The sequence below is a fragment of the Barbus barbus genome (assembly GCF_936440315.1).
Source record: "Barbus barbus genome assembly, chromosome: 2".
In the NCBI taxonomy this organism is placed as follows: Eukaryota; Metazoa; Chordata; class Actinopteri; order Cypriniformes; family Cyprinidae; genus Barbus; species Barbus barbus.
In genome coordinates this window covers 19,825,471-19,848,331 of record NC_136730.1, presented here as the reverse complement: position 1 = coordinate 19,848,331, position 22,861 = coordinate 19,825,471, and the positions used below count along the sequence as shown (strand labels likewise).

The following is a 22,861-nucleotide window of genomic DNA, read 5'->3' as shown; positions in this document are numbered from 1 at the left end:
AAAACCAGTACTATTCTATACATTTTATATAAATAATTTAAAAACTAATCTAAAATCAACAATTTGCTAAAGGCATTATAATGTACAGTATAAAAATGTGATATTCATTGTGACATTTCCTAAAGATCACATTTAAAAGTTTCTTTCTAAATTCCAAAATGCAATACTTTGATTTAAAAAAAAAAAAAAAGAAAGTTAATAATCAGTATGGTACCGATATATTGTGTATTCCTACTTGTGTGTTGCAATTAAAGTTTGTTTACATAGGAAAGTCAGTTAATTTTGTAAGTTAATTCAGGGCCTCAGCAAATAAATAAAAAATAAGACAAAACGAACATGAATAATTCACCCCTTTTTTTTCTTTGAATAAATGGGATTCACAGGGTAAAAAAATATATATATTATAAATGTGTGGTTTATAGACCTGGAAAAGTCTACAAGTTTATAGACACAGAAATATAAATAAGATACATTTAAAAATATATAAATAAATGTTTTAAGCTCTAAAATATTTTATTGGGTAGAAATTGGGTAAAATGATTGGAAAAGTCATGCTGCATTTCAATTTTGTTGTGAACAATGGGAGTCAAAAGGTGGAGAACCACAGCTCTTCGCTGAATAAGCTACATTGCAGTAATTTTCATAACTGTTGTTCCACACATACACACACCTGTTCTCTTTCTCATGCTGACTCACAGCTGTGACAGTTATCCTGACGGAGCCTGGGAGTGAATCATTGCACCAATCACTCATGGGATGTGTTCTATTTAACAGGTGAAAGCAGCCTCTGAATAAAGAGACAGGAAACAAGTCAGGCCAACAAAAGCTTCAAAACCTGCTTGTGTACTTTGAAAACATCATGCCGGCTGTACAAACACACTCTGTGTAATTAGGAGAAACAGAAAGAGGGGAGGGAATGGATGGGGATATATTTTCTATCACTGCTGAGTCGTAGGCTTTCATATGAGTAGAGAGCTAAGGGCTAAACAAACACAGCCAAACTGAATCTATCAACGTGCACAAACACAGAGCGTCAGGACCAGGAGCGCGGCATGCTGGAGCCAATCCAGTTTATAGTCTACTGGAATGCAAATGACCTGATTGCCACCGATCAAATGGTCACTTGAAATAACTCATCTCAATTTAATCCACAGGGTAAGTGATAAAATATGCTAACTCGTCTTTAGCACTTTGCAATGAGTGAGGCAGGGCTGTAGGCCGTTGTTGTTTTGAAATTTCATCCACCACATTATTTGTCTGCCACCTCTGAATTCAGTTCCTAAACCCCTCAAATACATGAGAAATTAAACACCCAGCTGGCATACACAGAAGAGTCAATCAGTCATAATTATCACAATGCTTCAGTGGATGTTTAAGTGGCCAAATGTGTGTGCTGTGCGCTAACACAAACAGGCAGCACAGGGAGATAAGAGGGTATTTAAGGCAGTAATTAGCGAGTGTGAGAGTGAAATGGTGCAGCAGACAGCGGCAGCCCTGTGTGATATTTGCTGGTGCTGTGTTTAAAGGCAGCCCGAGTAAACAGTACAGGGAAGGTCAATATTATCACAAGGAGGTCTTGGAACAGTGGGACTATGGAGCAGAGGAAGAACTGACAGCTGTTTCCCTGTTCCCTGATCAAACATGACAGGATGTCAGTTCCTACCTGTCATGAAGAAGGATTTTGAAGATGAATTAGGATGTTTAGCACCTATTAAAACTGGAGAAAAGGTCAAGTACACACACAGACACACAATATATATGTATCATTAATGTTTCTATTGCTGACTCTCTTACATAAAAAAATACTTTGATGTGGCTCATTAATATTCAGGGATGCAAGAAAATTAGCAAAAATGTTAGAACTTATTAATGATAAAGTAATTACTTCAATTCACCAAAATGTTTTTTGTTGTCTGCATATAAAACAAGAGAACATACATTGTCCTATGCTGCCCCCTGCTGATGGTAGTCCTAAATACAAAGCCCCTGAAGTCCATGGATTCAAAAGTAAATTGCGTTTGTTAGTTTATGAACTATCACTATTCACTGTCAAGAAAAGTTTTTCTTAAATTTTTCCTAATTTAATTTCGATAATAATGTCTTTCAAATGGGAATCTACTGGGATTCCCTACAGTTTACCAGCAAACCACTCACACCGTTTTGCGCTGGAACAAAACAATCAGATACAAATACTGCTATGTAAAGATCTCAAGCTCTCATTTCATCGAGCTCTTTGAATGTGTGAGTGTGAGAAGAGCAGTTAAATCTCCACCAACAAGGCTTTCTTAGCGGGGCTCTAAAATATACTGTCAGCTGGTGTGTGTGTAGCCTATATGTGTGCTTTTGTCAGCTTGTATGTTTGCGATTCACAATTTGCTTTGACATTTTTCATCCTCTGCCAACAAAACAGAGAATGCTGAGCAAACAGCATCAGTCAGAATGTGTGCACAGTAAACCACGTGACAACAAAAAAAATAAATAAAAAAATAAACTGGTGGGGGAGGAAGTGAGGCACAAAGGAGAGGACCAGCTCACAAACCCACCAAACACCTAACAAACTTTTGAAGTATCTCAGTTGTGAAGATGTACATAAAACATGTACACACACCACTGCGTACCCCCTATGGAAGCATATGTGTAGCTAAATTCAATTTGCAATGCAATATGTAAAATGGCAATGTATTTCTGTATTTAAATTTACATTTTCCAATTCATATGTGCAACATTTAGTGCAAAATGAAAATGAAAATTCAATTATATAATTTAAATTTGCCATTTTCTACACTAGCTTTAATATGCAAATTAAAAGCATATTTTAAAGCATTATAAGTTGCAAAATTAAAATGAAAATGTACTACCCAAATTGATTAGATATGTTTAACATGTCCAAGCAAAAACTGTAGCAAAATTATAATTTAAATGCTGTTTTTCCTAAATGCATTTACACTTGGGATTGCATTTTCATCGTGAGACCGCGTTATAATTGTAGCAAAATGCAATGAGAGTTTCAAAATGCTTTCTGAGCCAAAGGTGCAGAAAAAGGGTAGCAAAATGTAAATTTGTAATGGCAATGCACACATATGCTTCCATATGTACCTGCCTATTGAAACTAGGACACACTGGAAGTTGTGATGGGAGAAACGAACCTATTCGAAGCGCTCGAAAGACCACAAGCTCGTGGCACCTGCTGGTCAAAACTGTAAATGCAACAAAACTCAAGCCAAAATATACAACTAACCAGCTTTTACAAACCCATTCCAAATGTTTTCTTGAATAATAAAACATTTTATTGCATTAAATGCAATTAAAATAATAAAATGAAATAAATATTTAAATAATAATAATAATAATAAGTGTCTGTATAATGTGTGTTTTTAAATAATTATTATTAACTTTCAGGGCTTTTTTTTAAAGCTTGTCCACGACTGAGGTGCCCTTGAGCAAGGCACCGAACCCCCAACTGCTCCCCGGGCGCTGCAGCATAAAATGGCTGCCCACTGCTCCGGGTGTGTGTTCACGGTGTGTGTGTGTGTGTGTTCACTGCTGTGTGTGTGCACGTTGGATGGGTTAAATGCAGAGCACGAATTCCGAGTATGGGTCACCATACTTGGCTGAATGTCACTTCACTTAATAATAAGTGTCTGTATAATGTGTGTTTTTAAATAATTATTATTAACTTTCAGGGCTTTTTTTAAAGCTTGTCCAAACAGGCCAGCCTAGTTTTCTGAAATCACGGGTCTTTGTCAGTTGCTACGCTCGAACCTTTGAAACAAATGATTCACGAAGGTTTCGTAGCTTCACGAAGCAGTGGTTCAAAAGCGCCCATCACTAATTGCAAGTAGAAGGTTTGTTCATTGTTGATAAACAAATACGACATGATAAATGGTCATTTCGATGCAATACTTTATTGCCACCACCCTTCTGTCAGCCATTGTTTTAAATTCAGTGGTATTTCAGGTTTGAGCAGATGTATAGCCTACAGAAACTAGAAATGTGTATACTTTGTCTTAAATCCCTCTTTTCAACACAAACCTTGTTTTAGAGGACAATCAGTTATTGTAGAGTTTGCGTTACTTTTCTATACATTAGCTTCCAGCAGGCTGTAGAGGGCAGTGTAGAGTGAAGTCAGTTTCTGTTATTTTTTCTTCTTCTTTTCTGGCTTCTACCTAACTTAGTGTTTTTTTTTCTTCTGTGAACCGAACATTAAGCAATGCATTACTTTTTAATTTATATGGTGTCCCACTTTAGCTGAACTACAGTCCAAATTTATCTAACATGTTCAGGTAAATTAGGACGGTAAAAAATAAAAAAAAATAAACACTTTTTACTTTTAGAAAATAGAATGATGAAACTTGCACATCATTGCATAAAATCGAATGATACAATTTGTTTCATGTAGATTGAAACACGGTTTGTATTAGAAATCAAACCTTTACCATTTTTATAGACTTGTACTATGAAATTTCTCAGACCTTCGAGCACTTGAGTGGTAACCACACCCGTATGATTTTCATTTGACTAATACAATTTTGATATTCAACACTGTTATTATAACATTTCAAGACAACCCATTATCAGTATTTTTTAAAGGAGCACTACACCAAAAGCTTATTTGTCCCATTGTAACGGATGTCCCACTTTTGCTGACTTCACCCTATTTACAATATCAATATAACCTTCTCTTGGCATCATGACGATAAAGGTAACTATAGGTCTCAATAAAAAATAAAAACCAGGTCTAGGTTGATTAGAAATAAATATTTTATCATAAAGAATCATGCAAACAATAAAGTTTCATTTTAGGTGTGACGTGCTGTTATGAAAATATGTAATACCTCCCACACTCTTTATTGACACCACAAGAAAAAAAGTGGTGCAGTTTTACAGAAAATAAATAAGTAGACTATACAACAGCTGTCACTGTGGACTTTGGCAGACTGTGCACACAGGTAATTGTGCATATATTTATTTAACAGTGCTAGTTCATTTGTTGAGTTGTTTGTCTGTACATAAAAGAAATAGGACCATGTATGAATGAAATAGTGGAGTGCATTTTCATTTAATTTTAAGACATTTGGTCATAATCTAGGGACATATATTAACAAGAATACCCCCCCCCCCCCACAATTTTTATTTTTTTTTGCTGTTAATTCATTTAACCTTAGACCATCTGTGATATGAGTGATGTTTTTAGCTGAAACCATGGTCCTTAGTGATTCATAAAAGGCAATGCCTACCATCACTTGAGTCAAAAAAAATAAAAAGATAAAAAAGCATATACAGTCATCACAAAATGATTACCTGTCGCTCCATTTGCTACCAAGTGACGGTAGCCATTTACTTGCATTTTATGAATCTACAAAGATGATGTTTCAGCTAAAAATCTTTTTTACTCCACATCTTGGATGGCTTGATGGTTAACAGCAAGTTAACAGCAAATTTTCATATTTGAGTTGAGCATTATGTCCTGTGATTATGACCAAATGTCTTAAAATTTCAATTGCTATTGTAGGGAAGTCAGATTAATTCTAGTGAATTGGTTCATTCCAAACAATCCTCTTTCTCCAATGGTCCCCTCTCTCATTTGTAGCATAGAAAAGTCTGATTCATTCAACTGAATTAGTTCATTCCAAATGCATGTTCTAATATATAGCGTAGGAAAATGGGACAGATCATTTTGGACTAACGGAATAGTAACCAATTTGAGTATGAAAGTGTGATGGTTATGTAAATGATGTAAATTTAATAATAATTTAATAAATGGGTTTCTATACACCATAAAAAAGACCACTTTCACACAACCTCCCACTGACTTACATTGTCCTTAGATTCAGTGCCCTTTTTTTTTTTTTGCTCTTCCCTGAGAAGCAGAACTCATGCAGTAACGCATTCATTACTCTTTGCAATTTCAGGTTGCATAGCTTCAGTAAATGTACAAACCCCTCTTGGAGATTTTTTTATAATGTAATATCCAGTAAGAACGTCCTAGATATATTTTCATAATAACTTTGGTAACTTGTGCAAGACTGCAATTAATCTTTCAGAGAACCCCTGTCACAAGGAGCTTTTAGTGTTGCATTTCTTTCCTTCAGTCTTTGTTGGGTGTGTTTCTGAGGAGCCATACAGCAGAGGTAGACTATAAAGACATATGATCCCCAGACTGATGCAGACACAGACCAGAGCTGATCCAACTGTGTTATTAAATGTGATAGGAGGAGCAGTGACCAGCAGCTGTGGCTGTCTCAACACCATGTCAGCTTCAAGGGCCTTCATCTGAAAGTGTGTCCCAATTATTGCACACACGTGAAACAGTTGATGGCTGTGGCCTGCAGGGATCAGAAGAGAGCCTTGCATGAATCAAGATTTCCTGAAGAAATACCTGTGGTCCTGTTTTAAAGATGCATTTTCTAGAATGTGCTTTCTGAATCTCTTAGAAATTTTGGAGTCTGGACTTTTTAATTAAACACAGATTATAATTCAGATACTAACCCTCAGTAATGAACTAGTTCACACCCGTAGAGTATTCTTAGAAGAGATTGTGAAAATAAAAAAAATGTAGCGCTAGAAACATACACTATAAACTAATCTAATATTTATAATTATTTAATATCTATGTGAGCAGGCATTAATTACCTATGTAATCAAAGCGTCCAGGTGCCAGTCTCTCAGGCAAGTGTGTTGTAAACAGGAAGCCGGTGAGAAAAGCAAGCAATGCATGGTGAACATGAATGGAGTTTGCTTCATTATTAGTGCAACCCTCACCTACACACAGAAACAACTAGAAAGAGACAACAGAAAATTGTATTCATATACTCAAGTAACATGCATAAACATTTCTAGAAACTTTTTTTTTTAACAACGCAATGAAGTGTGTAAAAAATATGGCCCTGGTGATAAACAATTATAACATGATAAATAGATAAAACAGTCATTTCCAATACAAATCACAAAATTGCCAGCTTCATTCCTTTAGATATTTGGTTATTTATCCGGACTAATCTTTGACTGAGCAGCTTGGGTATTTGTGTTGAATGTACTATACAGTGTGCTGAAACTTACCCTGTAGAAGAGAGGAATGTTGTCAAACAGGTAAGGGTAGGCAAAGGCAAGAATTCGCAACACTTTACTCAGCCGTAGGCTCTGTCTCTCCGAGAATCTGACGGAGAAAGAGAAAGACATTTTTATGTTCATCGATGATAACAACAGTTTCAGTGAGGTGGTGAGGTTATGTAATTGTAAGTAGCAGTTAAGAGATGTTGATTGTTCATAACCCCAAAAACACATAACCACCTCACTGACCAAATTAGGTGGAAGTGTTTTGTGTTAATATTATAAAGCATTTTCATGGGTTCAAAGGTAAAGAAAGCATATTAGTGAGTGGCAGAGACGCATTTGTCTCTTTGGACACATTCTGTGTTTAAACTGTTACCTTTCGTCGATGTCATGGCAATATGAAGATATGGTAAACCGAGCCTTAACAAAAAAGTGGAACATGAAAATAACATTGAATTAGGACTTGTTATATAAACATGACTGCCATGCCATGTTTATATAACAAGCCATGTATTTCACACACTTACTGTAGAACAGACTTTATAACATGTCTTTATTTATAATATAGCATACAGCATTTTCTTTCTTGATGCTGTTTGCGTCAGTATTGAGGAGTTAGTGAGGACGCTAACTAAACTACATTTTTCAGTAGCATAAGCCAGTTTCATAACTTTTTCCAGTAACGCTCATCCTGTGAGTAGCGATATAGCGCAATCATGCTAACACAAACACTCTCACCTAAACAGTCATCTGTCTCAGAATAATTTATTATAGTAAATCAGTTCATCCCAAATGCTCAATTCCCTACTACATATGTAGTAATACAAAATACAGTATTTGAAAAGAGTAGTACAGAATTCGCAGCTAATATTTGCAAAACAGGAGGCAAAAAGCACCCGGTTGACGGACTTGATTGATGCTTTAATACCCCATGAGGCCATTGTCACGGAACACTGAGAGCGCCGTGGAAAAGACAACGTCTGGGTCCAAGTGCAGGTAAGGATATATTTAACACGAAACAAAAAGGCAACAAGGCAAAAAAAACAAAGCAGTATAAGGAATGGGATACAAGTCGGCAACACAGTGCATGTATCCCCAGAGATGAACGAACACTACAACAATTAATTCAACCAGGCAGAGTGGTGAGAGAGAGGAGAATATATAGTCTGTGGCAATGGGGAACATCTGAGGATGTAATAATGAGTGTCAGGTGAATAGAATCTGGAGAATTGAGTCCGGGAAGATGGGAGATGGCGACCTCTTGTGGTGAGAGAGAGAAGTGCAGGACCCGGACTCATGACAGCCATGAGAGCGGATATGTGAACGGCTGTGAAATTTCCTATATACTTATATAAAAGTTGCATAACAAATGTAGTACGTCGGGTTTACATACTTCCATACTCTCTCATCAAAACTACGTAACCCACATTTTTGCAACCTGCATTAGTGTTACCAGTATAGTGGTGTGTTGGCAAGGAGGATTATAGAATGAAATGGAGCCTTACCTGGAGTAGCAGGCCATGCTGGTTGAGAGGATGGTGTTTAGTACAGCTGCAGGGATGTAGTATGCATGAAATGTGCTGTTCACCCATGCATCAGGAAAAACATATGCAGAGTAGCTGATCGCTGAACCTGCATCAACATGCAATCAGTCACATGAATACAACTTAATGCTGAGTGGAGGATTAGAGAATAACATGTGGAAGTGTGTCCATTTGTGGCGTAAGTCTATAGGGTTTTAAAACAGTTTATTACACATAAATACTACTTGTGAGTTAAAGGGTCATAACACTGGCAGGTACAATCACAAGTGCAGTAAGTTGTCTGTATTGTACTTATATGCTGATTTTATTGATATTCATATTAAATTAATATTATCTGTTAAGGGATGCACAAGTACCATACTGGTTATTAGTATTTAAAATTTACTTTATTCCTGTGATGGCAAAGCTGAATTTTTCACCAATCATTACTCCAGTCTTCAGTGCCACATGATCCTTCAGAAATCATTCTAAGATGCTTATTTGGTACTGGGTTAATATTGGTGCTCAAATGATTAAAAATGGTTGAAAACAAAAGTTGAAAACATTGTTCATATTTTTTGTGGAAACCGTTATTTTATTTATTTATTTGGATTATTTCATAAATAGAAAGTTAATTGAACAGCATTTATTTGCAGTAGATTTTTGGTTACTGTACATTATACAGGTCTTTACTGAGTTTTTTTTTTTATCTCTTTCTTTCTTTCTTTCTTTCTTTCAATAATAAGCAACAAATAATTACAAGAAAATATTATTTGTAAGACAATGAAATAAAAATAAGAATATGTTATTTGAGCACCAAATCTGCATATTAGATTACTATTGAAGGATCATGTGACACTGAAGACTGGAGTAATGACGGCTGTAAATTCAGCTTTGCCTTCACAGGAATAAATTACGTTCCAAAATTTATTCAAATAGAAAACTGTTATTTTAAATTGTAATAATACTGCACATTATTGCTGTTTTTGTGATCAAATAATTACCTGGATGAGCATAAGTAACTTCTCTCAGAAACATTAAAAACATTCCAAACGTTTGGCTACCAGTGTATTTTTATATTTGGATTACCTTGCATCCTCTAAAGCGCATTAAAAGTTTATATTTAAAAACTATAATAATTTAACACTGTTTAACAATTTTTAGCAAGTCTGAAAATAAATACAATTATAATGTTGCGATCCCTAAATTGACATTTGAAATTTACTAGTTATTGGCCAAAATTTTAAATATTGATCAGCTTATGTGTGTTGGACAGAATTCTATAAAATACAGAGTGTTGTGACGTATGCTGTGTAATGTAATTTCTATTTGCATTAATTGTGCAAGAATTCCATTGCGTCTGTAAAATATTGTACTACAGAACTTTAAACCTTGAACTCTGTCTTTATAGCAATCTTTTCTTTAACAATCCAAGGAACAGATAGTGTTGAAGCGAATGTGCCTGTGCGTTCCTCTCTTACCGAGACTGTACAGGCTGAGCGCTCCATAGTCAAAGAAGTAGCAGATATGGCGAGCGCTGGTAGACATGGTGCTGAAGGTGTGGGCGCAGCTGGAGGCCAATGGATACACACAGCAGGAGAACAAGAAGACCAGCAGAGGCCATTTGTATGCATCATACCACGCATCCTCCATCAACAACACTGTCATCAACTTCCAGAGAAAATACCTGATGGAGAAACAGAGAGGGATGAGATGATGACAGACAATGATGTTGACAGCACTGAAATGCTGCAATGCTGCATCCCTTAATTTAATATGAATATCAATAAAATCAGCATATAAGTACAATACAGACAACTTACTGCACCTATTTACACAACAAACTATTTACACAGTGAAACAATAATTCCATGAAGTTTTCTGTTGCTGGAATCAACATTATACATTGTACATGTTTCAGTTCTTTTCCACAGAAAGGCTAAAAGGACATTGCATAGTTTCTACACGTAGTAGTTGACATGAAAACCACAGAATCTATATCTAAGTAAAAATGCAACAATAAATTGTATTCAAATGATTAGCCTGCCCAGACTTGCTGGCAGAGTTCGTTACCATAGGGATGTACAGTATGAGGACACAGAAACAACACACAGATGACACAAATCAGTCTTATCAGTCTAGGTTTCTATAATCTCTACAGAGCACCTGTAATGCTGCTTTCTATGTTGTATGGAATGTACAGTAAAGATAAGAATTAATACAGATGGTAGGGTTTTTAAAAGGAGATTTTCCAAAGACATCATCAGGGTTCCCACCCCTGCAGACTAGCTATATATTAATTATACAAACACACAAATTCCCTGCGTTTGCTATTTCTACGGGAACATAACATATACTACTTACAAAGAGCATCTTAGATTTAGCAATGTCAGCTTTGCCCTAAAAATATGTGGTATTCAGAGTTGTCTTATTAAAGCTAGTCTTCAAATCTCAGAATTTTGAGTGATGAATCACGTTTACATGTCTGATTTACTTTTGCTTGCTTTAGAGGGATCAGTGAGTTTAATATAACCAAACATTAACACAGTCAGGTTACAGATTCCAAGATTTGTCCTATTGATTTACTGTCGGTTGACTGTGTATTTAACTATTGTGTGGGATCAGAGGATGTGTTAGCTTTGAGATATGGTGTACTTTAAATAGACAAGTAATGGAAAAATGTGTTTGCAATGAACTGTAAATTTACATTTAATCATTTAGAATATCAAACAGCAGTCAATACTGCAGTAGTGAGTTATGCTAGAGTAGTATACAATTTAGTGAGAGATAATAACAATGTTTTTAAATAATATTAATAAAACAATGCTATATTTTATACTATGTTTATTATAGCTTTATATTATATATTTTATATTTATACATACACATGTGTGACTTAAAACACAGGCTTATTGTCAAGCACTGGTTTGTAGTTAATAAAGATATAGTTTTATCTGCAAGTCTGTTGTGTGCAGGATCCATTTTTTTCTTCTTTCTACTGTAAAACACTGGTTAAAATGAGGCTGGATTGAAACATATTAATGACAACGATCTCAGTTCTGTTCACAGATCTCAGATGGAAGTTGTCTTGAAAAAAAAAGTAATGCAGTGACAATCTAACAATGCTTGAGGCTTATGACGGACCATTACAGCAACAATTGAATTACCATAAAAAATAATAAAAATAAACAAAACCCTACAAGATCACAAGAAAGCCAAATAGACTGACACAAGATAAAGAATCAAAGGTGACATGAGCAACTCTCCAACATGTTTACGTCTGGAGAATCACACTAGGAGCTCATTAACATTCTGTCATCATCCAGCGAGGTGAACTCCCCCAGGAGTGACTCAGCTGGGTTAAAGCTCGGTGAGGGACATAATCCACTGTGGAAATTTTCAAACTACTGTAAGTCTCAGCATACCAGTCTAAATACGGTTGACATGGAACCCAGGGCCATTGTGCTGTTAAAGTTGTGAGAGTTCATTTACTATCGTCTGTGAGTTATAAGATAACAAAATTTATTGTAAAAGTCATACTGAGAAAGTGGCAAAAGCATGGAGATATGAATATAGAGAGAGAGAGAAAGCATGCATGAGAGATTGCGCAAATGAACTTGTTTCACTGTACCAGGTTGGTAGAAAGTGAGTCCAGACATTGAGGGTCTCATTGGTGAGCTGAAAGAGACTCAAGACACAGTCTGTGGCCGAACTACGAGGGTGTCGATATCCAGAGATGATGCTGTCCTCGTGAAATGCCTACCATGGGAAAAGAGTCAACAAACACCTCATTTAATAGAGACAGCAAAGCAGTTCTCTCCACAGGCAAGCTTGCAAAATAACGCAAAGCATTAATATGAAAATGTTTGGGTACCTTAAAACTGTTTCACATCAGGTTGCATAGTTATGAGAGGGTAAAGAAAAAAAATCAAGTGATTCTTGACTTCCTACCATCAATTGTTCTATACCAAGAACACCTTAAACTACTACAGCTAGTTTAGTATTTGTTTGTTGTGGTAGTTTTGTGTTTGCTAAATGAATGAACTTACTTTGGGCACTTGGTGCACAGAGAAGACACGCTGAAGTTTGATAAGGCTGAACATGTTCCCCAGATGAACGGCCCTCAGTGCCTGACTCAGGAGAGAGAGGCTAAACATACATCTACACAGCAGCAGGTACAGAGAGACAAATGCACATACAGACAATCTTCCACTCCACCTAATCTGAGACTGGCTCAATTAGCCCTGCCCTTTTCATCACACCTACAGACATCAACCTCTATCATGAACACACACACACCCGACACACCAGCTAGGTGAGAACGTCACAGGAGCTATTCATGAGAATATTGTTTCAGAGGTCAGAGAGTTTCACTCCAAATAAATACATATGAATGCACACAACAGATTTGTTGATACGTTTCCATATACACCGCCATTCAAAAGTCTGGGGTCAGTAAGAGGTTCCCACTAAAACATAAAGCTCTACAGCTGTTTTTAACATTGATAATATTAAGAAATGTTTCTTGAGCACCAAGTCAGCATATTAGAATAATTTCTGAAGGATCATGTGACACTGAAGACTGGCTGCTGAAATTCAGTTTTGGAATAAATTACATTTTAAAATACACTGAAATAGATATTGTAACATTAATAGAAATTGTAATAATATATCACAATATATTTTTATATACCGCAGTTTTACTTTATTAAAAAAAAAAAAAATCTAAAAATTTTAAAAAATCTTCCTCACACCAAACATTTGAAGGGTAATGTGTACTGTATGTAGCCTATGTAAATTCTAAATAAGGAAAAATATAAATATTTAAGAATTATAGAAGCAAAATCTGATTGAAAGTATTTAGAAAATCTGTCTAAATACTGTCCGATTTAAGCAGGTGTGCTAGCACAGAAAAAATAAATGGAGACTGGAGAGAGAGTATATTTGAAACACAGGATTGACCCATTATATCTATGCAGAAAACTGCTGGGACAGACCCCACTTGCTCATTCAGGGTAGGGTGTTTAAGGCAGATTCAGGAAGTGTAGGTGAAGTTGTGTAATGAATGGAGGGTGTGAAATGACATATTTAAAATGTTAATCCATAACATGCTTAAACAGAGCCGTTACCATTCTCCTGTACTACAATGACAATGCAGAAACATTATTTCTATTCAAGAACAAGTATCTTAAGCAAACCGTAACCATTGGTAGTGAATTTATTACCTCTTGACGGAAATGAGACGCATGGACTGGCAGGGAAAGCTAAAAGCAAAAAAAAGGATAACAATAAAAAGCAAGAGAGAGAGAAAATTACACTTCATTGACAGAAATGTCACACTAAAGGAAATACATTTAGGATGTGAATTATACTGATACCTTTTATCAGTGTGACATTTCTGGCACCCTTCAATAATAGTGCAATTACAACAAATTAAGTGTGATTATCATACATAAACAGCCATACAGTGATACATAATCTACCAATTATGTGTGATATTATAATAGTGTCAGCCCTTTATAGAAGATGATGAAAATGTTGTGGTATATCTCTTATTTCTGATAACCGATATATATAACACATTTGTAAGATTATTTATCACATTTACTCTGTATATAATATTTTATATGTCCTGTCAACTGAGAATTTCCTTTAAAACCATACAACTGTGTTAAATAATAGGCCTATCAAATGATCAACCATATCATGTGAAAATAGTGTGGAAATATTTTTCCATTTAAAATATATCAGTATGGATACATTGTGATTTTGGTGTGCATATTTTGAAATGAAATTAAGAATAACTGCAAAGCAGGCATTATACAATATGTTTAAATATTACAGAGAAGGCAGAATGTACAGTTGGTGAAGGTGTGGGAGAAGCGCTTTTGAGTGGTTATGTAACAGTAATGCCAAATGTCACCCCATGATGGCAGCATTTTCTAATCTAAAATAATCCACCATGTCTCTCGGTATCCAGTGTCATGTCAAAATTCATATTCTTACAGAAGTTGTCAATTTTCATTTTATTTATGGATTCTTGTTTTAAATGGGTTCTTATTTAAATCCTCTCTGAATGGCTGCATGAAGAAAACACAGTCAGAAACACTGATGAAAATTAAATTAATATAGTCACTTCAAAGGGAAAATGTATGGGTAAAATGTTCAAAAAAAAAAAAATATTTGCTCCACAAGTGAAAACCTATTTTTATTTATTTATAAGAAAAAAATAATAATAAATCAATCAATTAGTCCCGAATTTAAGGAAAATATATATAAATAATCTAAATCGGTATTTTTCTATATTCTCTGATGTAGGACACAGACTGGGAGGAGGATAACCGAATGTTTGCTCATATGAAATCACTTTTTTGTCTCTGTTGCAATTTAATATGATAAGACTGTAAACACCGAACCTAAATCAGGAGTTTGTCTTTTAAGAAGTGGGTTGCATATGAATTATGATGTAAAAAGGCTATTTCAGAAACCACCATATCCACCGTAACACTGGTACTTGTCCAGTTTTCCTAGATTAGCAGAGAAGGACGTTTGTTTTATAACTGCAGCAACTCTCTCATTACCTCTCGCTCTCTATTCAGCTCAAACACTCTTCATCTGCTTCATTAAGTGTGTGTTTGTGTGTGTATCGTCTGGAGGGCAAACATGAGAGGATGTGTATGGGAGTAAGCGGGGCTATGTGTGTGTGTGTGTGTGTGTGTGTGGCCTTGTTTACTGCATAATTAAGCATCAGCAGCAGTGGTGTGGAGGGCAGATGCAGACAGACAGAATCAAACAGTGCTGCGGAGGGCATGGCCCATATGACCCCCCAGACTGCTACAATATGCTAGCGTCAACTCCTGCCTCCACATCTGTCTGTCTCTCGCTGCAGCACTGATATCTTTGTCGCTTTGGTCACAGTGATATTACCAAGGGTAAAATATATCAGAACATCTCAGGGTGTGCCAGATGAGAAGAGTTTGAACTCTGCATAGCTGAGGTATTAGGTCATAAATGAGAAATGACACGTGTGTGTGTGTGTGTGTGTGTGTGTGTGTGTGTGTGTGTGTGTTTGTGCACTTCTCAGACACAATAGCCACATCACTCACTGTGTTCTGTTACAATGCCAAGCCAAGCAGACAACTGAAACGCCTGCTGCAGACATCAGGGAGGCAGACATGAGTTGAATGTAATGAAACACTCAAGAATAAACTGATATTTGACAGTTTGGTGTTAGTCTGGGAATTGTTTTGCTGTGCACTGCAGGTATGTGTGAGCGAGTCAATCTCTGAACAAGTCAAAGACATTTCCAGGCAAGACACCACAGGTGAATAGGGGAACAAATGTAACTAATAGATATCACCATACTTCCCCAGTTGATTAACCACAGAACATGAAGACAGTTGATTTGTATTACAAAATGTTGTCTAAATATGCAAATGAAGCATTATCTAATTAAATATGCACTTATTTGCATACAATTACAGAACAGAAATCTGAACATTGGATAAAGCCATGTTTAAAATTATTTTGTTTTGTTGACATTTTTTACAGAGGAGATCAATAAATACATTTTTAAATAAATTTTAAATAAATAATAGTCAACAGCCATGAAAGAAAAAAAAATCACCATGTTAACTACATTAAATCAGGAAAAAGACATATCAGCAAATCTCTCTCTAAAAACTATAAGAATTTAGATAGGAATAAAACTCAAAACTTTGGTGTATGTAAGTGCTATTGAAGTGGATATTTGTGATCTCAAATTTGATCAGGGCATGAAAAAAAGGCATTTGCCTGTTATGTCTTGCTTTAAAAGAATAAACTAAGGGCTCAGAAAGAATATTGATCTACTGATAATCATTTTTGATTCATAAAAAGGACAATAATCTGCTGCGCCTAATGAAACTAAAGCCAGGGTTTTCAGTCTAAACAGAATTTGCTAAGAAATTTGCTTAAACAAAAACAAAACAAGACTTTCTATTGAGTTGCCCTTGGGTGCAAAAAACAAAACAAAAAATCCCTACAGTGTGACCAGAGCAGTCGAAGAAAAGAAAGTCTATTTAATACGGTGGCTGAGAAGTGCAAAACAAATCACGATTCTGAAAACAAAATAACAAATTACAAACTCAAATGCAAATCTAAAAAACAAAATAACAATTCAGAAAACACAACAACAATTCAGAAAACATCATAAGTCAGAAAACACAATGACAAATCAGACAAACCGGAAGAGGTAGGTATAGTTGGAGACAGCGCCATTGGTTTGGGAATAGATTACTCACCGCTGACTGGACGGCATCTGTTAAAATAGCAGGATTTTATGCTATGTATACTACTTGTTGCAAATAGTGGCAATTATCTGCACCTCAGTATTGTAGTAAAATAAACAGTATGCAATAATAACGTACTGAGTGTAAATTATAATTTTAATTCAAATGGATGCCACCTTATTGGTACAATAAAGCCCTCCCTACTCCTACCCGATACTTTATTTTCAACTTTTTGATTATTTCCTTAATTTCTATTGAAAATAAATGCCTTTCCAATGCGATATGTGATTTGAAAAGGGAGGGAAAAAAAGTTTGGTAAAGGGCGGGATCGAACCAGTCCAAAAACACAGTAAGACACGTTCTACTATCTGCACCACTGGAGCTGATGCTTTAATTGACTCTGCTATTCTTCTTCTGGTTCTTCCTCTACACCTTGATTGACAGATGCCTCGTCCAGTCAGCGGTGAGTAATCTATTCCCAAACCAATGGCGCTGTCTCAAACTATACCTACCTCTTCCGGTTTGTCGTTGTGTTTTCTGACTTATATTGTTTTTGGGTTTGTCATTGTGTTTTCTGACCTATAATGTTTTCTGAATTGTGTTTTCTGAATTGTTATTTTGTTTTTTAGATTTGCATTTGTAATTTATTTAGTTGTTTTCAGAATCGTGATTTGTTTTGCACTTCTCGGCCACCGTAATTTATTTTTTTTGGTTCATTAAAAGCATGAATCACATATGGATTGGCTCATCTTATGATCTTATTTGATCATCGTATCATCGTCTAATCATCTGAGAAAAGGATCAGCTCATCAGTTATTTGTTCAAGAATAGGACTACATTTGTTTTTGATCCAGTAAAAACAACCAGTTTAAACAGTATTATCATTGCAGCATGATCACAAACATCAATCTTACTTGAATCAAAAACATACAAATGAAAACAAACTAGGCCCATTCATGAACAAATGACTCTTACAATCTAATCCTTTTAATAAACCATGTTCACCGAAATATGCCCAAATAAATTCAAAATAAATAAAATCTCTTTAAACTAAATTCCTTATCCAGCCTAAGAAAAAAACTCCTAAGGCCACAAGTGTCAGCTGTCTTGAGTCTGGGTAAAAACAGTGATAATCTGATCAGACAGTCATTAAAAGATGAGCTCTATGGGGCGCCTTCACCCACTGTCTACCAGTGCTATGAGCTGAGCTAATGGTGGCTAAAATAACATGCGGCCTATTGAGCAAGGCAGAGACAGGACAGAAGAATGAGAAGGGAGTTTAATGTGCCGGATCAGACCCCAGGCTGCAGCTAGTAATTAAACCGCACTGTCCATATGTGTGACTGAGATAGAGAGAATGTTGTGGGGATTATAGTGAACAGGGACATTGGAGATAAATGCTAGCAGACACCCCAGGCAGTGTTCAACACTGGTCATTTCTGCTCAGCTAGTGAGGAATGATAAGTGACTTAACAAATGAATCAAAATCTAAAGAGATAAAGTCTGATAATGCTGTTTAGGTAAAAGAAACACCGGACAAATGTATGTATAAAAAGAAATGCCTTTATTTATACAATTTTAAAAAAGCAATTTAAAGCACAAAGACTTTAATAAACATTTGTCCTGCATAAAAATGATCGTACATTGTGCTTCCTTTGCAAAGTCTGTACAACCTCTGGGTGTGCAGCTGTTGCAATCCAGTTCAACCATTTATTGCATACACACGAAATACACCTCGCATGTCAATTTATAACTCGAGACTGAAATAAAACAGAAATAAAGAAGAGCGAAAAAAACACTTTTCTACTGTTTTACATTTCTAAACTGCAGAAGCTTGCAGAGGAAGGCTTTGCACATAGTCCAGACTGGAAACATTGTTTAAAAAACAAACAAAAAAAGAGACCGAGACAGAGAGATGAGAATAAATTAATTAAAGAAACTATAGTTGTGCTTTAACATTGCTTACTCAAAGGAGTTCTCAAATGCAAACAACGTTTGGTTAACTCAACTCGAAAAGGAGGCTGCTTTGAAACAAGGCTTTCAAGAACAGACAGTGTTCCAAGTCTCTCTTTTCCCTTTTGAAATATGTAGCACTGAGCGCTAGCTCTACATCAAGATTTGCACACATCCCCATTGATAGCAGTGATTAATAATATTCCCAGTTCCCTTCTATACCCACTCCATTTTATACAAATCTAGACTGAAGGTGAAAAAAAAAAATGGTATCAAAAGGCATTTCTACGGAAGAAGGTGGCATGTAACTACCACCTCAAAGTGTTCCTTTCGTCACATCTTTTCAAAAAAAAAAAAAGCCTACACAAATGCTCCATGGTCTTCCATACAGCACGATACAACAACTAAAGTTTCAGATAAAAATAACCCAAACTTTAAAGACTTTGGTACAGTATAAATGAAATGTAGTGCCTCTGCCTTACTCATGCTAACGTCTTTTCCTCTTTAAATGGTCTTTCTGTCCATTAAGCGACAAGTATGAAATGTGCATAGTATTATATGTGAGATGTGTGTTGGCGAGACTACAAGCAACCTGATTTTCATGGGAAAACATGATTTTTAAACCAAAAAAAAAAGGTCAACAAAAGCTACGCCTCAGGTCTAAAGCACCCACAGTTTCTAAACGCTATCTCTGCCAAACAAATCTGAAGCTTTCATATCAAACATTCAGAAAAGCCACATTTATCTTCTCTGACATAAAAAAAAAAAACTGAAGCCAAAAGCCCACACTGGAATGTGAACATCTGTTTGAAATGGATCAGAACAGCAGGATGCCAGATAATGGGATAAAATCTCGACTTCTTAGCAGCTGCGGTTATGTGAGATAAAGATCGACAGGATTCAGACAGGTGGAGCTTTTACCGCTGAGGTCAAGCGGCTGACCGCTCCGAGAAACATCGAGAAGTGATAGCCAAAACTCTTTTGAACTCCATCTGTAGTCTCAGACACTTGGCTGCACTAGTCAGAAGGCTGCTGAAATTATTCTTTCGGATTAAAAAAACAAAACATGATGCTATAGTCTTACATGCAAATCATTTCTCTATTTTAATGAGGAAGTACTGATCATTAGTATCTTTTTGCTTGGTTGAGATGCAAGTTATTCAACTAAATGTGACAGAAACATTTTCATTCTTTTGCTCCACATTACGGCAATTGATGTTATTATAAAAATAATATCAAGAGAAATAATACAGCTGTCCAAAAATAAATTGTATAAAAGAATCACCTAATAAAAAAAAAATGGTGAGTAATTTAAAGAAATGGGTATAGCTACAATAAACTTGCAATCAGCAAACAAAAGTTGAAAATTCCCTTATAAATGATTCACTGCCATTAAGGCATTAGAGTGAGAGAAAAAAACAAACTGGATTGATGTCAAAAAATGAAGTCAGAATTCATTACATGTTTGCATAAACGCATCTTCACCACACACACACACACGCCACACAAGTAAAGTGCATGACCAGTCTACATGTAGCACAACTGAACTGAGGTTTGACGTCTTACAGGGATGAACACCAGCTACACGACCATTCAGAGTCCCTCAGATTTCTCAAAAAGCAGCCTCTGCGTTTGTTAGTCCGGGACAGTGGTGTCTTAAAAACTACAGCAATGTTTCCTGAAATCTGTTGTAAACATGAAGCAAGTGACCTGCGACCACCTCTCTAAAGCTTTAAGTGCATTATGGGCAGGACTGGGCCGCATTAGTGACAGCTCAATCTGATTGTGGGGTTATGAAATGCAGACCAAAGGCTGGACAGTGGGTTGAACAAAAGGCGAGTAAACCTTCAGTGCTCTGTGACATATAGCAATGCTACACTTGAGGACATTTTCAGCATTTTTATCCCTAGCTTATATGCAATAATGTTCTGCTCACAGGCTATGAACTTAAATAACTATTGCAGCTAAAGTTGGTTCTCTACGATTTATTTCTCGGCAATTGATGACTAATTATCTTCTGAGCTTTACTTTGGAAGAAGGTTCTGAAAGCTGCTTTGCAATTCCTCATCTCGACTGAAGTGAGCCCAAATGTGGCAAATCTCAGCAGACGCATTTCTCACTCAAACCTGCAGATCTGGAGCTTTGAATTTTAAATACCTAAGCCCTCCCTCCTCCTTATCCAGACACATGCTGCAAGCAGCTGCGTTTGTACCTAATTAAAACCTCAGCACAGACACAAGAAGTACTGTAATTACTGTCTCAAACAGAAAAATCCGAAGTGTTCATTCATTCTTTCTCCTCGCTAGACACAGTGGCCCTCATGGTGGCAGTCGGGAAGAGGAAGTGAGGGCCTGAAGAGATCGTAGAGGTGTGCTCCGCTTTAGTTGTGCTTGGCTCTCCCTCCTTTCAGGTAGCTTTTCCAGCGCTTGACGAAGTCCCTGAAGATGGGTGAGTTGTCGATAGTACCCAGCAGCTGGAGCTGGTTGATGTGCGTCGTATGGTAGTCCCAACGGGCCAGATTGGGCGCCGTGCCCAGTATAAAGTGGCGCAGGTCATAGATGGTGCCCGACCCAGTGTCGTACAGGGGCAGCATAACTTTTAAGGACTCCATCCCCTTGCTGTACAGCTGACCTGCGTCCCGACCGAGTTTCTCACCCGCTGTTTGTGCCAGGTCATACAAGCCTATGAGGGAATAGATGAACCCGTTTAGAACGAAGGAGCTAGGGGTTGTGGGGTATTCCTCGTACCAGTCATACTTGTTCATGAACACAGCTTTGACGCCGTGCTGCTCCGATGGCAGTTTGAAAGGTCCGGTGGCACGCAGGGCAGCTTTTAGGTACGTGTCATCTTTTGTCATTAGATAGGCACGCACTAGAGTGGACATGGCCTGCCCCTGTGCCATGGCTGAATACCAACCTGGCTCCAGCGAACGGAAATTCTCCCCGAGTTTACGAGTCACCATGATTGGCCAACCGCCACGCTCGTCTTGGTTGCGCACCAACCAGTCGCTGGCGGCGAAAAAAGCCGCCATGTGCGAAGTGGTGGAGATTGTGATATTGTCTATCATCCCGTGGCCGTGCACCACGAACTTTACGACACGTCGTGGCATGGTCTTGGTGGCTTTGACCGCTTTGGTGTTAGAGAGGCCAATGCCTTTGCGGAGGTCAGTGAGAAGGTCACGGGTGACCGTGGTCCATGCAGTCCGAGGGCCGATCCCGTAGGTGATGTCACGGTCCTTGAAAGAAATAAGCTGGGTGGTGGTGACATAGTGGATAACAAACGGAGGACCTCTCTCTGTGGTCTCCAAGATGACGGAGACACTACCGTTAGATGTGAACTTCAGGTCAAAAGAGATGATGAAATCTTTAGTGTTGCCAAGAGGAAGTGAGACGCCCTCTGAGTTTTCTAGAAACAAGGAATAGAAAAAAAAAAGTTTAGCAGGATGCCTGTTGGATCCAAAACAAAGCTCATGGTGCGAGATACTAAACTTACATGACCATTAAAATGAATTGACTATGACTATAAAAATTATTTTTATGAACAACACAGTGTAAACCATTTCAAGTATAAAAGTATAATATTAATAACACAATTTTTTTGAGCCTCTATGTATTTTTGACAATACTTTTAAATGGATTATAAAATGACATAAGGGTGAATAATTGGTGACAGTTGTTCATTTTAGATTAAATATTCCTTTAAAATAACGCGTAGCTTAATGCACCTCAGCTAAAAGAAATCTAATATTATTAGTGAAGTGTGAATTTGTTGATGAATGTCAAACTGTGTGGCAGATTGGCATGAAATGTGGCATTGTTTGCAGACTGCTGCTGCTTCATTCACCACTTTAGCTACGTCTATATACGAATTCCATATTTCACTTGTACTTCACATTATCGCCATTTGCTGCAGATCGCACCAAGTAAGCTGACAAACTGTTGTCAGGTAAAATCTGTGAAATACTGATATATTTTTGGCAAATTTTGGCTTCACTGTGATATTAGCAGTATAACACGTCGTCTACAGCGACGTTCTTTTGTTTCCCTTACAGTATCATTTGCA

The 22,861-nt window shown here is 36.8% G+C and overlaps 1 protein-coding gene and 1 pseudogene across 2 annotated transcripts in view; both read right to left on the bottom strand.

Moving 5' to 3' along the window:
• Positions 1 to 6,054: 6,054 nt before the first annotated feature.
• LOC306881265 (membrane progestin receptor gamma-B-like) lies at positions 6,055 to 12,679 on the bottom strand (annotated as a pseudogene). The gene is made up of 8 exons: positions 12,626 to 12,679; positions 12,208 to 12,335; positions 10,058 to 10,263; positions 8,559 to 8,685; positions 7,430 to 7,473; positions 7,060 to 7,156; positions 6,634 to 6,778; positions 6,055 to 6,326 (listed from the first exon to the last, which is right to left on the bottom strand). The product of its transcript is annotated as a membrane progestin receptor gamma-B-like (transcript).
• Positions 12,680 to 18,397: 5,718 nt separating this feature from the next.
• The window catches only part of LOC306883382 (D-glucuronyl C5-epimerase B-like), a 70,898-nt gene continuing 66,434 nt past the window's right edge, over positions 18,398 to 22,861 (bottom strand). The window contains exon 5 of the mRNA XM_079438587.1: positions 18,398 to 22,204. Coding sequence (XP_079294713.1) covers positions 21,180 to 22,204 — 1,025 coding nt within the window. The 3' untranslated portion in view covers positions 18,398 to 21,179. The remainder of the gene's footprint in view (positions 22,205 to 22,861) is intronic.